We start from the raw sequence: 14,609 nt of genomic DNA on the forward strand, positions 1-14,609 counted from the left end.
AAGAATAATAGGAAAAAATAAAAAGATATGCGAATGGTAACAGCCTAAAAACAAACATTTCGTACACCCATTTTCATATATTTTATCCTTGGCGTGATTTTTGACTTAGGATGTTATGATTTATGACCACTGATATATAAGCCATTGAGAACTGGCATGGTTTAACCATTTATATTAGCATAAGTTACAATATATTTCACATAGAAAGCAATATAAATCCTCCAGCTCTCGATTCAAATGTATTTCATAACTTCTAAGAGTTCGAAGTTTTTTCAAATATTTAGTGCACCCTTCCCAACTGTGTAGGTCGATTAATAAATAATTTTTATATTACTACAACAAATATTTTAGGTTTCCTAAGATTTGTTTCGAATTATTTGATTTAAGATATGGGAAATTGAGGAAATTTTTTAGAATTTATATGGGTAATTTCAAAGAGCCTATTGGGAATCACTAGTACCACGATAAGTAGCTCTAAAACGTCCTTCAAAATTAGCGGCAAAATGAAACGGTTTTTAAAAAGCTTAGTATTGACACCAGCCCAGCAAATATGTCTATCAATATTATAAATTTAAATTCTATGTTAGTATGCATAATGAAAATGTTGATGTTTCTAACTGTACGGGAACACAAGGAATTTAAAGCGAAAATATAATGATAAAAACTAGTAAGTAGCGGAACATTCACTATCAGGGCCCTTTGTATAGCATGAGGGCCGGGTTCACCATCTTCAGCTAGCTACTTAGTTATTGACATTTGGCTATTTTCATGCTAACTGAAGCTTCGCGTCTCAGTTAAGTGCAAGGAAAATGTGTAAAAAAAAAGTCAGCTCTTTCGTTAGGTTTCGTGTATTCTCAATGGATTTTTCCGATTTGTGCTATGAAATATTCACAATATCGATTAAACCCGGGGTTGATCACACTGTAGCGAGTGGGGAAGGGCCCCTTCTCTTTCCAAGAATGCCACCCCACCAGAGGCTTATAGCTTTCTTAGAATTTAATATAAAAATTACTTATAAAATGTATGAAAATTGCCATGAACTACCAAAAATGGTGCCACCAGTGGTAAAATATTTGTAAATAAAAAAGTACAAAATTAATTTTACAGCTTATTTATTGGCAATTTTAGTTTTATATGTACTAACTGCCTCAGGCTTATCTATATCCCGAAGTCTTGGCACACGGTTAGGGTTATTTTCATTCCGAAGGCCGGCAGAAGCTCTCATGTATCACCTAAGGATTTCAGGCCAATCAGTCTCTCGTCGTTTCTTCTTAAGACGTTTGAGCGGTTGATTGACCTGTACCTACGGGAAAGGATACCTCGGGGGTTACTGTCGGCTTCACAACATGCGTACTGCAAGGGCAGATCGACGGAAACGGCTCTCCATTCGATTGTAAAGCAAATAGAGGGGTCCCTAGAACACAAAGAGTATGCTCTGGGTGCCTTTCTAGACATCGAGGGAGCTTTTAACAATGTCTTACCGGGGTCAATCGAAAGAGCTCTGGTGGGTTTAGGAGTCGAGGCGGCTCTGGTTGAATTTATTAGCAAACTTCTATGCGGCAGAATTGTCGCAGCGGAGTGGGGAGGGGCCATAATTAAGAGGAAGGTGTGCAGGGGCACGCCACAGGGGGGGTGTCCTATCTCCTCTCCTCTGGGTTGTGGTGGTCAACGAGCTTCTTGTGGAGCTGGAAGCCAATGGTTGTCGGGTGGTTGCCTATGCGGATGACCTCGCTATCCTAGTCAGAGACAAATTTCTGGGCGCCCTGCGCGATGTTCTTCAGGGCTACCTGGATACTGTGGCTAGGTGGGCTGAATCATGTGGATTGGCGGTCAACCCGGGAAAAACGGAATTGGTCCTTTTCACAAGAAGATATAAGGTGCCCGATTTCAGAACTCCCTCGATTGGAGGGTACCGTTGGTACTTTCTGATAGGGTGAAATATTTGGGGATTGTTTTGGACAAGAAACTGTCCTGGAGACCCAATGTGGAAGATCGGGCCAGGAAGGCCGCCATTGCCTTGTACTGCTGCAGAGGAGCTATCGGAAAGAGATGGGGACTCTCGCCAAGAATAGTACACTGGCTTTATGAGATGGTGGTCAAACCGATTCTGCTATATGGGGTGCTGGTCTGGTGGAAAGCACTGGACACGGCGAGCACCTCCAAAATGTTAGTGTCAGTGCAACGGACGGCGCTGATCGGTATCAGTGGCGCTCTCAGAACAACGCCTACCTTGGCACTGAACGTCATGCTGAACATATACCCAGTAGATATTGCGGGAAAGGCGGCCGCGGCAAGGTCGTTGGTCAGGCTTCGTGATATGGGATATAGACTTTCTGACCGCGGACACTCTAGCCTTCTTACCAGTTTCGACTTCATCCCGGACAGAACGGACTACTGTATGCCGATAACAGCTCCCTATACAACCTTCACCCCAGTTATTCCAGAGAGAGAGGATTGGGGAAGAGGAATTATCTGGGGCATGGGACCGGTTAACTTGTTCACGGATGGGTCAAAGCTGGATGGAAAGGTTGGTGGGGGGGTCTTTTGTCAAGAGCTAAATTTAAGCCGCAAGTTTAAGTTGGCTGATCACTGCAGTGTATTCCAAGCGGAAATTGCTGCGATTAAGGATGCGGTGGATGGAATGCTATCCAGTGCTACCACGGTTAGGGAATTTAACATCTACTCTGATAGCCAATCGGCTATCAAGGCCTTGAGCTCAACTACAGTGCGATCGAGGGTGGTCTGGGAGTGCCTGACCTCGCTTGCGATTGCATCGAATTATTTTACAATTAAGATTATCTGGGTCCCGGGCCATAGTGATATCCCGGGTAACTGTCAAGCGGATCTCTTAGCCCGCATCGGTACAACTGAACCGGATGAAGATGGCTGTAGGGACTTCGGGATCCCGCTGGCCACCTGTGGATTGCTCCTCCATAGCTGGGCCTCGAATCAGCTCAGCAAACGTTGGGCGGATACCACGTCTTGCAGGGTAGCAAGATCTTTCTGGCCGAAAGTGGATGGCAGGAGGTCTGCTGAAATAATTGGGTTCACTAAGGCTCACCTATCAATGGTCATTGGGGTTTTGACAGGGCACTGTCCCATGGGTATCCATGCGGTACGTCTCAATATACTGGAAACTCCATCCTGCTGCAGCTGTATGGAGGATGATGAGGTGGAATCACCAAATCACTTTATGCTTGATTGTCCAGCTTTTGCCAGAATTAGGCGAAAGTACTTCGGTCGCGACTCACTTGGATCTCCCGAGGATATATCCAAAGTTGAGATCGGTATCATTCGGAGCTTTATCGTTGCTACCCAACGATTCTCTAAGTAGCTGGATCTAGGTCACCGTTATTTTTGGTGTATGTGGTATCACAACGGACCCTCGTGTTGTCCAAGTGAGCTATCCTTATCAGGGCAGCTACCACCTAACCTATCCTATCCTATGTACAAAAGCGCCACTCACCCAATTTTTTATTTTTTTTTTCAATTAAAATATTTTAGGAAAACAGCGCCTCAGTCTCGGTTTATTATAAATCCTATTTTGTTACGATATTTAATTTTTCTCTGAACAAAAGAGCTACAGGCGAAAATTTCCAAATTTTCATTTCTTATTTATTTTTTATTCCTAATTTTCAGTTGTTATGGAATTAAAATTTTTTTATGAAGGCAACCTGCGCAGACGAATTGATGGGCTTTTCCTGGTCAGTCCGGGGGCTAAGATACTTGGCTTGGATATCATAAGTGGTTTCAGGCTCTGGATCAGGGACTGATATCAGTCTTAGACCGGCCATAGTGACGAATGTCACGCGTGATTAGTTATCACGTCCTGCACGAGGTGCCCTTGCTTCTACTGATAATGGCGGATCTAGAGAGGACAACTCGATAAAACCCGCGCCCCTTGAGTCATTGTGCCGAGCTCAGGGGAGGGAGAGTCAAGATCGGTACACAACGGTGACGAACTGGACTGTTTTAGGACTTTGATTTCACATCACATTTTGACTTGATGACATTGGGCTGGTAGGTGCGGTATTCTGCCACTTTAGTAGGTCGGGGTGAAACCCTACCAAAATGGCTGGTAGGCTAATGCTGCACCTGCCCACGTCCCGTTAAAACCGTGGCGGGCCTCAAGGTACGTTCCGGCTCCGTCGCCGTTAAGTTGGTGGTGTAGGTGCGGTTGAAGATTTTCCCGCTTCGCGTCCGGTCTGGCTCTGAACGCATTACTCATAAGGTAATGCGTCAACCCTCGCGTGGCCTCCCTGCGTAGCATAGATAACCACGAGATCGTTAAAGGGCGACTACACAATCGGCTCCGGATAGCGGCCTTGAGGGGGGACTTTTTTTTTAGAATGGACAATACTAATACGAATCCGCCAAGGATGGGGTGCGGAAGAAGAGCGCTTTTGATGGAAATCCGTCAAATCAATCTTCAGCACTCTAAGGCGGCTTCCGCAAATTTGTTGCTCTGCCTTGAAAAAGGCGGAGTGGATATAGTCCTTGTCCAGGAGCCGTGGCTGAGTAGTAACGGCAGTAAGATTTCTGGATTAAGGACTGGAAAATTCAACACCTTGGTGCATGGGGAGGCAAGTAGGCCTAGATCCTGTGTGCTTGTTAAAAAAGAGATTAAAGCTTTTATTCTCTCTAATTTCAGCAATGCTGACGTAACCACGGTCTGCCTCGAGCGAGGAAGTAATGAAATGTGGGTGGTCTCAGCGTACATGCCCCACGGGGACGTAGTGGGACCACCACCTGCGATACTGGGTGAAATCACCGCTGAAGCAAGGCGGAGAGGTGTTGGCGTGATCATCGGTGCCGATGCAAATGCCCATCATAGCATTTGGGGAAGCTCGGATACCAACACTAGAGGTGAGTCTTTATTTACTTTTATTGTAGATGAGGGACTTTGTATATGTAATAGGGGGAATGACCCGACTTTTATTACTGCGTTAAGGGAGGAGGTCCTGGACCTCACCCTGGTTAGTAGAGAACTGGAAGGTCGGATATCTGGATGGAGGGTTCTCAACGAGCACTCCTTCTCTGATCACCGATATATTCAGTTCTCAGTGAACGAAGAACGTCCCGGTAAAATATCTTATAGGAACCCTAAAAGTACTAACTGGGACTTGTATTGTAGGAAGCTGGGAGAGCTACTGCCTGCGGTGCCTATCATTAGTTCGGGCCTGTCCGAATCTGAGATAGACGTTCTGGTGGAAAACTTCACCTCGGCAAGCAATAGCGCCTTTCAGCTGTCCTGCCCATTGAAAACTTACAGGGGGAAGGGCAAGCCGCCCTGGTGGTCGGATTCTCTTGACGACCTAAGAGCGTCCAGTCGGCGGCTCTTCAACAGAGCCAGGAGGAGTAAATTACCCTCGGACTGGGAGCTCTATAAGGTGAGTCTGGGGATTTATAAATATGAAATAAGGATAGCCAAGCGAGATGCATGGCGAAGCTTCTGCGAAAACGTAGAAGGCTGCAATGAATCCGCGAGATTTAGAAAAATACTCTCTAGGAACCCCGCTCCTCTGGGGTATCTGAGAGATGATGGTGGGGACTGGTCGATGAGTAGCGAGGAGTCCCTAAGGCTTTTACTGGACAATCATTTTCCCGATGTCCCAGTTGCGCAGGGATCTTCGCCTGCATGGTCGGCGGTCGTTGGCCATGCAGAAGTGCCTGCCATTCCAATACGGGAAAGTCAGATAACCTGGGCTATAGGGTCGTTCAAGCCCTATAAGTCTCCGGGCCCGGATGGAATCATTCCTGCGCAGCTTCAAAGGTCTTTGGGGATTTCCTGCCGCTGGTTGGCCATCATATATACTAACTGCCTCAGGCTTAACTATATCCCGAAGTCTTGGCACACGGTTAGGGTTATTTTCATTCCGAAGGCCGGCAGAAGCTCTCATGTATCACCTAAGGATTTCAGGCCAATCAGTCTCTCGTCGTTTCTTCTTAAGACGTTTGAGCGGTTGATTGACCTGTACCTACGGGAAAGGATACCTCGGGGGTTACTGTCGGCTTCACAACATGCGTACTGCAAGGGCAGATCGACGGAAACGGCTCTCCATTCGATTGTAAAGCAAATAGAGGGGTCCCTAGAACACAAAGAGTATGCTCTGGGTGCCTTTCTAGACATCGAGGGAGCTTTTAACAATGTCTTACCGGGGTCAATCGAAAGAGCTCTGGTGGGTTTAGGAGTCGAGGCGGCTCTGGTTGAATTTATTAGCAAACTTCTATGCGGCAGAATTGTCGCAGCGGAGTGGGGAGGGGCCATAATTAAGAGGAAGGTGTGCAGGGGCACGCCACAGGGGGGTGTCCTATCTCCTCTCCTCTGGGTTGTGGTAGTCAACGAGCTTCTTGTGGAGCTGGAAGCCAATGGTTGTCGGGTGGTTGCCTATGCAGATGACCTCGCTATCCTAGTCAGAGGCAAATTTCTGGGCGCCCTGCGCGATGTTCTTCAGGGCTACCTGGATACTGTGGCTAGGTGGGCTGAATCATGTGGATTGGCGGTCAACCCGGGAAAAACGGAATTGGTCCTTTTCACAAGAAGATATAAGGTGCCCGATTTCAGAACTCCCTTGATTGGAGGGGTACCGTTGGTACTTTCTGATAGGGTTAAATATTTGGGGATTGTTTTGGACAAGAAACTGTCCTGGAGACCCAATGTGGAAGATCGGGCCAGGAAGTCCGCCATTGCCTTGTACTGCTGCAGAGGAGCTATCGGAAAGAGATGGGGACTCTCGCCAAGAATAGTACACTGGCTTTATGAGATGGTGGTCAATCCGATTCTGCTATATGGGGTGCTGGTCTGGTGGAAAGCACTGGACACGGCGAGCACCTCCAAAATGTTAGTGTCAGTGCAACGGACGGCGCTGATCGGTATCAGTGGCGCTCTCAGAACAACGCCTACCTTGGCACTGAACGTCATGCTGAACATATACCCAGTAGATATTGCGGGAAAGGCGGCCGCGGCAAGGTCGTTGGTCAGGCTTCGTGATATGGGATATAGACTTTCTGACCGCGGACACTCTAGCCTTCTTACCAGTTTCGACTTCATCCCGGACAGAACGGACTACTGTATGCCGATAACAGCTCCCTATACAACCTTCACCCCAGTTATTCCAGAGAGAGAGGATTGGGGAAGAGGAATTATCTGGGGCATGGGACCGGTTAACTTGTGCACGGATGGGTCAAAGCTGGATGGAAAGGTTGGTGGGGGGGTCTTTTGTCAAGAGCTAAATTTAAGCCGCAAGTTTAAGTTGGCTGATCACTGCAGTGTATTCCAAGCGGAAATTGCTGCGATTAAGGATGCGGTGGATGGAATGCTATCCAGTGCTACCACGGTTAGGGAATTTAACATCTACTCTGATAGCCAATCGGCTATCAAGGCCTTGAGCTCAACTACAGTGCAATCGAGGGTGGTCTGGGAGTGCCTGACCTCGCTTGCGATTGCATCGAATTATTTTACAATTAAGATTATCTGGGTCCCGGGCCATAGTGATATCCCGGGTAACTGTCAAGCGGATCTCTTAGCCCGCATCGGTACAACTGAACCGGATGAAGATGGCTGTAGGGACTTCGGGATCCCGCTGGCCACCTGTGGATTGCTCCTCCATAGCTGGGCCTCGAATCAGCTCAGCAAACGTTGGGCGGATACCACGTCTTGCAGGGTAGCAAGATCTTTCTGGCCGAAAGTGGATGGCAGGAGGTCTGCTGAAATAATTGGGTTCACTAAGGCTCACCTATCAATGGTCATTGGGGTTTTGACAGGGCACTGTCCCATGGGTATCCATGCGGTACGTCTCAATATACTGGAAACTCCATCCTGCTGCAGCTGTATGGAGGATGATGAGGTGGAATCACCTAATCACTTTATGCTTGATTGTCCAGCTTTTGCCAGAATTAGGCGAAAGTACTTCGGTCGCGACTCACTTGGATCTCCCGAGGATATATCCAAAGTTGAGATCGGTATCATTCGGAGCTTTATCGTTGCTACCCAACGATTCTCTAAGTAGCTGGATCTAGGTCACCGTTATTTTTGGTGTATGTGGTATCACAACGGACCTTCGTGTTGTCCAAGTGAGCTATCCTTATCAGGGCAGCTACCACCTAACCTATCCTATCCTATCCTATCCTGGTCAGTCCGTAATTTAGCTGAGTGTTTATGGCGTTTAGCTCGGTGGTAGCGCTATGAGTTTTGCGGAAGCCATGCTGCAAATATTCGCAGTGAAATGGGGGAGCAGGACGGTTTCGCCTTTGTTACTAGAGATAGGAGTGCTATCGGTTGATATGACTATCGTTAGATGGTTTTCCAGGCTTTACTAGTGGAACTATCCTTGCTATTTTCCATTGTTCGGGAATGATAAAGCTCTTCAACGAAATGTTGGAAACGTGCGGTAGATAGCTTATTCCGTTATCCCTAAGGCGTTTGAGCACTGGCATGGCTATACCGTCTTGGCTTATTTATTCAGAGGACTTGGCCTTTTTAATGACTTCTTCAACCTCTGTGGAGGTGATGGTAATAGTTGGCACGCCGTATTTGTGTTTATGTGCCCATCTATTGGCACGACGTCTAGCCTTGTCGACTAAAAGATGCATTACAGATTGCCGGCAAAATGCGCTCGCTTGCCCCATTACCGATTTTGTTCTTTGTTTAGATTCCCTATGAAAAGGTTAACAAATTTCCCGAGTTTTGTTTTGATAACTTAAACCATATTTGATTAATCAGCCATAATATTGCAAAATTTATTTGTTGAAGCTGCATTATTTACTGAATAATCAAAGTGGGCCTGGTTATCTTTCCATTTCACTCATTTTAATTAGCGATGGAAATTCACAAATAAGTATTGAGATATCTCAAAATTTACTCAAGCTGTCGTTTTTGCCGCTGGATAGACGGATGGACGTGGCTTAGTGAATTTTTTTTTTTTTCAATATGATGGTCTTGTCATGTATGTATTTATCTATCCCGAAAATGAGTAACCCATTAAACGCGTTTGAGAGCTTTATTGAGCTTTATAACATACAGCCTCACACAGATATTAAAAAAGGTCGTTTACCCCCAAACAAATTTCGCGTGCTCGAATAATAATTTGTTCGACGTTCAGCATCTAAGCAAGCAGGAAAAGCGTGGACTGAAAGATTTAAGGCTCACGATTGGCATACTAAGCATATAAGTTAGGCCTCGTCAGTAAAAGTAGATGTAGGAAGGGCGAACTGCAGGAAGAAACAATTGAGTACATTCTGTGCGTCTTGCGGTCGAGATGTCAAGGGTCCAGCTACTAGAAGCCACAGAATTGCCAGATCTCGAAGCAGCAATTAAGCTGGGTTGTAGAAACTTTGAGTATTTGCCAAAGAGGCGGAGTTATTCCTTAAGTCCTTTTGGCTACTTGGGGGTTTTCCGTTTGGTCGTCATACAAATTGTGGTAACACTATGTATACTTTCAAACTATGAGGAGTCGTTATTGCCCGGCCAGTTCAACCGGCACCTAAGTCGGAAATTACGTTGTTGTTGCTGCTTTAATCTCTGGATAGATGTCTATGTATCCGCCTAGGGATGTTATTGTTCTTCTTGTTTCGAACTTACCTTACATGGTAAAGCTAAAGTCGTTATTTCAAATCCCAAAACACTTCGGTATCAAGAATTCAAATTTTTTCAGGTATGGCGAAGATTTTACCACATTCTCATTTTGTAAATGTATATGTGTGCTCATCACTGATCTATCTCGATAAGTTACTTCCATCAGAGGCTACCATTATGGGGACAAAATTTTTATACTTTGAAAGCTTTTCTCAACTGAGAATAAAAATAATCAAAAAAGGATATTCAGAACCCTGTAGCCTTGCAGGTCTGCCGGTAGGGATGAGCATTCTGATATCCGATATAGCAGGGGCGATCCCGGTGTATACACATTATATGCCCTTTCTATATTGACCTGTTATTGGAGGTGGCGTCCAGCCGCACGTTGCAAACTAAAGACCATGAGAAATATCACGCCTTTTGCGCTTACAACAAGGGCAACCAGTCACACAGTGCAGACTTTAGCGTATACTTTTTCTCAATATCCCCAACATTATAAACTAAATGCCTTGAGAAAACTCGCCCGAAAGACTTCATAAGTGGCATGGTAAAAGATCATGGAAAATGCTTGTCTTACTGGGTATCTTGCCAGTATTCACACGACTGGGGAATGTGTTTGCTTTGTGAAACATGTGAAAATATACGTGTTACTTTCGAAGCTTTTTGCATGTTTAAAAAAATTATAAAAAATTCAAACTACTGACGTGGTCCTACTTAATATTTCTTTCTATATTAATAAAAACCATGTAAGGACGGCACTGTCTTCGGCTGTGCCATAACTTTAGTCGGTAAAATCGGTTGTATGTGGGATATATGCTATTGTGGTCCGAACTGGTCAGTTCCGACAAATGATTAATTTGTCACCCAAATAGACAAGCTCACCAAATTTCATCGAGATATCTCAAAAATTGAGGGACTAGTTTGCGTTCAAACAGACAGAGAGGCGGAAGAACAGACGGGCTGACGGACAGACGGACATGGCTAAATTAACTCAGCTCGCCATCCTGATCATTTCGGTATATTTATTGATGTGTCTATCTTTTTTAAGGACTTACAATTTTGAGATTCGTGACAAACTAAATATACCAAATAATTTTCGTGAAAGGTATAAACACGACAAATATAAGATTTATAATATCTTAACTAATGAAACTTGCAATGTGGACATAATTTCAACAATTAATAACAGTCACTTGAACTCGAGCAAATATTTACTTAAGCACAGCTGAAAATTAGACAATGGTACAAATTTGCCTCTAGCAAAAAAAAAACTTAAAAAATTGAAATTTTTTCAATTCTGCGTAAAATTTTTAAGATCTGATGGTAAAGTAATTTTTAAACGTTTTTTTTTGGTAGATATTTTTGCCAGATTTGAATATAGCAGACAATTATTTTCGTAACATATATATGTACATATGTAGATGTACACACAAAAATTTAATGCAGTGTTAACACTTTTCGGAGAAATATCAAAACTTATTTGTATTCATTGTATTGAGTAAGGGTAGATGTGAGCAGCAAGTCGCAGTGGTGTGGTGGTAGCGTTATCCGCTTTTCGCACTGAATGTTCAAGTCCCGGCCGAGTCAACTTAAACAGTTTTTCTCTATTATTCTAGCTTACATTAAATGGTACATTTAGTTTGTCACGAATCTCAAAATTGTAAGTGCATAAAAGAGAAGAGATGGACCCACCAATAAGTATACCGAAATGATCAGGATGACGATCTAAGTTGATTTAGCCATGACCGTCTGTCTATTTGAACGCAAACTTGTCCCTCAGTTTTTGAGATATCTTGATGAAGTTTGGTGAGCGGGTATCTATTTCATTCCGATCTGACATTTGTTGGAACCGAGCCGGTCGGACCACTATAGCATGTATCCTCCATATAACCGATTTTTCAGAAAAGAAATTTTTTGTAAAATCTTTCTGAATTTATCAGACAAAAGCTCAAAATTTACTAGATGCTTTCATATATGGGACATACTATTTTCTGATAAAATCGTAGAGACCGGTCGTATATCTATAATATAAAAATAAGTCGGGTTTTCCTTCCTGACGCTATAACTCCAGAACGCACGAACTTATTTCCACGGTTTTGGATTCGTTGGAAAACTCTCGGGTTCCGTGAGGTTTATAGTACAGGGTCTCGAGATATAGGCCAAAACGTGGACCCGGGTATCTACCCCTAAAATGTGTTTATAGAATATGGATATCAAATGAAAGCTGTTGATGAGTGCTTTAGTAGAGGGTAATTTTCATATCCCTGGGTGACTAGGGTCTCGAAATATAGGCCAAAACGGGGACCCGAGTACCCCTAGAATATGTTTATAGAATATGGATATCAAATGAAAGCTGTTGCTGAGAGCTCTAAAGTTCATTGTCGCATCAACCTGTCAAAACTGATAAATATGTATGCGAAGCCGATATAAAGACATGAATTAATAATACCCACATACCTATTTACATATGTACGTGTTATTCTATTTGCCTGAAATTTGGTATATAAATTTGCCTATATTAGTATTTACGATGCTTTTTTCCGGGAAGTAGACCAGAGACGGACTGGGACTGGGATTAGGACTAGGACTGGGACTGAGACTGAGACTGAGACTCGGAGTGGGACTGGGACTGAGACTAGGAATGGGACTGGAACAAAATACATACCACCCTCTGGGACTGGCAATAAGATATGAAGAAGAATGAGAAAAACTTGAGAGAAGAGAGAAGGAGACTGAGAAAGAGATAGAATGAGACGAAGATGGAGATAGATGAAGCGAAAAATACGGAGGGAGGAGTGAATACAAAGATTAGTAAAAAGCGTAGAGGGGCGAGGGCAGAGTTAGACGGAAAAAGCTTATTGAAATGTATGCATATAGACCAAATTTAGGGCAGAACAACGTCTGCCGGGTTTGCTAGTATATCATATAGCCAATACAACTAATTCTTCAAACGAGAAGCTTTTAGTAAATTCTGCCCCACTTAACAAGCTTCAAATTTAATCAAATACTTAGGTATGCGTCATATATTGTACAGATGAGTGGTTCGTGGTCATAGCTATCGTATGTACACAACAACAACAACATAGATTAGCGATTTTCTTATTTTATATTTATCGAAAATTACGCCCTGTTCTCTATATATTACACATCTTATACAACTGTTTATTCAGACATAACGAAGTTGCAATAAAATATCCTCAGGTCATAACTGTGGAGCAGAGGTTGAGTTATTTGAATGCAGTTTATAAGGATATTTCCCAGGCGAAGCAGCCTACACGGAATAGTAAGAAATGTTATCTTTAAACTTCACTACTTCACAACTTTACCCTCCTTTAGAATTTACAAATAATTTTCTTTCTCATTTTACAGAAGTAAGCTTTATAGCACTTTTTATTAAGTTCAATATATTTATCACACAGTTTTGCTTAACAAAGGTTTTCCGAATGTAAACCAATCTTCTTATATAATTTGAAGTAACATGACTTTTTGTTATGCAAAGACTTTAGTTCTTTAGTGATCAAGGCTTGCATTGATTCATCGTATGAACAAATACGTTTGGACATACTTTTCATATAAAATATGAATGATACCATTAAAATATAAAACGTTCTAATCGACGTCCGCATTATGTTGAGGTCAAGTGGTCAAGTTATTTTAGACGCTATCGCGCACTAAGTACTTCAATTTCGAGAAAAACGTAACTTTTTCGGTTAGGCCGAGAAGCCAGATATATATGCAAGGGTGCCGTGATGACTCATACTTATAGTTAATAATTTTGAGGTCAATATGTTTTAGAAACAAAAGCACTTTTTTTGATTAAGCTCAAGCTCCTTATTTTCTTGAATCCAATCCAAGTAGGAAGAGACACGAGCATGTCCACCTGGGTAACCATCTTCACATCCATTCGGTGAATGAAAAGATATAATACCAATTTGTTGGTTTGAAGCTGCTAACACCAAGGGACCACCAGAATCACCATGGCAAATTCCAATACGATTGACAGAGGAAGTACACAACATTCCGGTATCGATATCAAATTATTTTTCAGCACATTCTTCGTTCGAGATCACTTTCAAATTTGCAAACTGTAAAACAGGTGAACACGTTGTGGATGTATCAGAGGTACGACCCCATCCAGAAGCCACTACAGTTTCATCAACGTAAGTGGGATAGCTTGAAGCACATTTTGGTAGGGACACCGGTTTAATGGCAGCTGGAATTTTTATCAAAGCTATATCATTTATATAAGTTTCCATATCGAATTCGGGATGACCTTTAATGTCACATTTGTCCACCTCCAGACTTACAATGGGATCTAACCGAGTGATGCTGCCTAAGAATACGATCCCACTAACAGCTCTGAAATTGAAAGAATTTACTAGATGTGATTGCGTATGGACAGTACGTTATTGGGTGACTAACTTATTAATTTTTCTTTTCGCCAATTATCTCACACCCTAAAATATACAGTACATATATTTCAAAACTTACTTTAAAGTACAATGAGCAGCCGTCAGCACCCATTCATTGCTTATTAGAGATCCACCACAAAAGCCCAAAATTTCACCGTCAAATAACAACAAACCAGCTTGATAAGGAATTTGATTATCAGGAGCCGGTTGACCATTTAATATACGTGGGCTTACAGCTACCTTTTGCACCATAGACCACAAGCGTGTTGTGTATTTCTAGATCCCCGATTTTCAAACGCCGAGGCGATGCGTAGTAGGAGCGACAAAGCTATCACCAATTTCATGTTGCTACTGTCCACGCAAATTTAGACTGACTAAAGCATAGGCTGTTTTGCTTTATTTGTAGTATAGTTCAATGGCATACTATGGGATAGTTTGCAATATTTTGTCATACATGCATATATATCGGCAATTCGCAGTATATGGGTTTTTGGCTGCGCAACAAACGAGATTTTTATTTTCTATCGATTATGGATACTTCGGATAGATTTTAACTTTTCACCTTAACTCCAAGGTTTCAATCGGTCAAGAAAGAATAGAACGGTGATCTTATCGTGGCGAAT

At 43.1% G+C, this 14,609-nt stretch overlaps 1 protein-coding gene and 1 pseudogene across 3 annotated transcripts in view; one reads left to right on the forward strand and one right to left on the reverse strand.

Moving 5' to 3' along the window:
• The window catches only part of LOC137254449 (uncharacterized), a 447,929-nt gene that overhangs the window by 153,360 nt on the left and 279,960 nt on the right, over window positions 1-14,609 (forward strand). Inside the window, exon 1 of one of the 3 annotated variants that reach the window (XM_067792138.1) lies at window positions 4,410-4,866. The exons of the other annotated variants lie outside the window; for them this stretch is intronic. Within the exon in view, the coding sequence (XP_067648239.1) occupies window positions 4,816-4,866 (51 nt within the window). The 5' untranslated portion in view covers window positions 4,410-4,815. Of the gene's footprint in view, window positions 1-4,409; window positions 4,867-14,609 lie in introns of those variants that run through there. 3 annotated transcript variants of the gene reach the window in all.
• On the reverse strand, window positions 13,089-14,327 carry LOC137254450 (collagenase-like; annotated as a pseudogene).

Source organism: Eurosta solidaginis, chromosome 5, assembly GCF_040869045.1.
Source record: "Eurosta solidaginis isolate ZX-2024a chromosome 5, ASM4086904v1, whole genome shotgun sequence".
Lineage (NCBI taxonomy): Eukaryota > Metazoa > Arthropoda > Insecta > Diptera > Tephritidae > Eurosta > Eurosta solidaginis.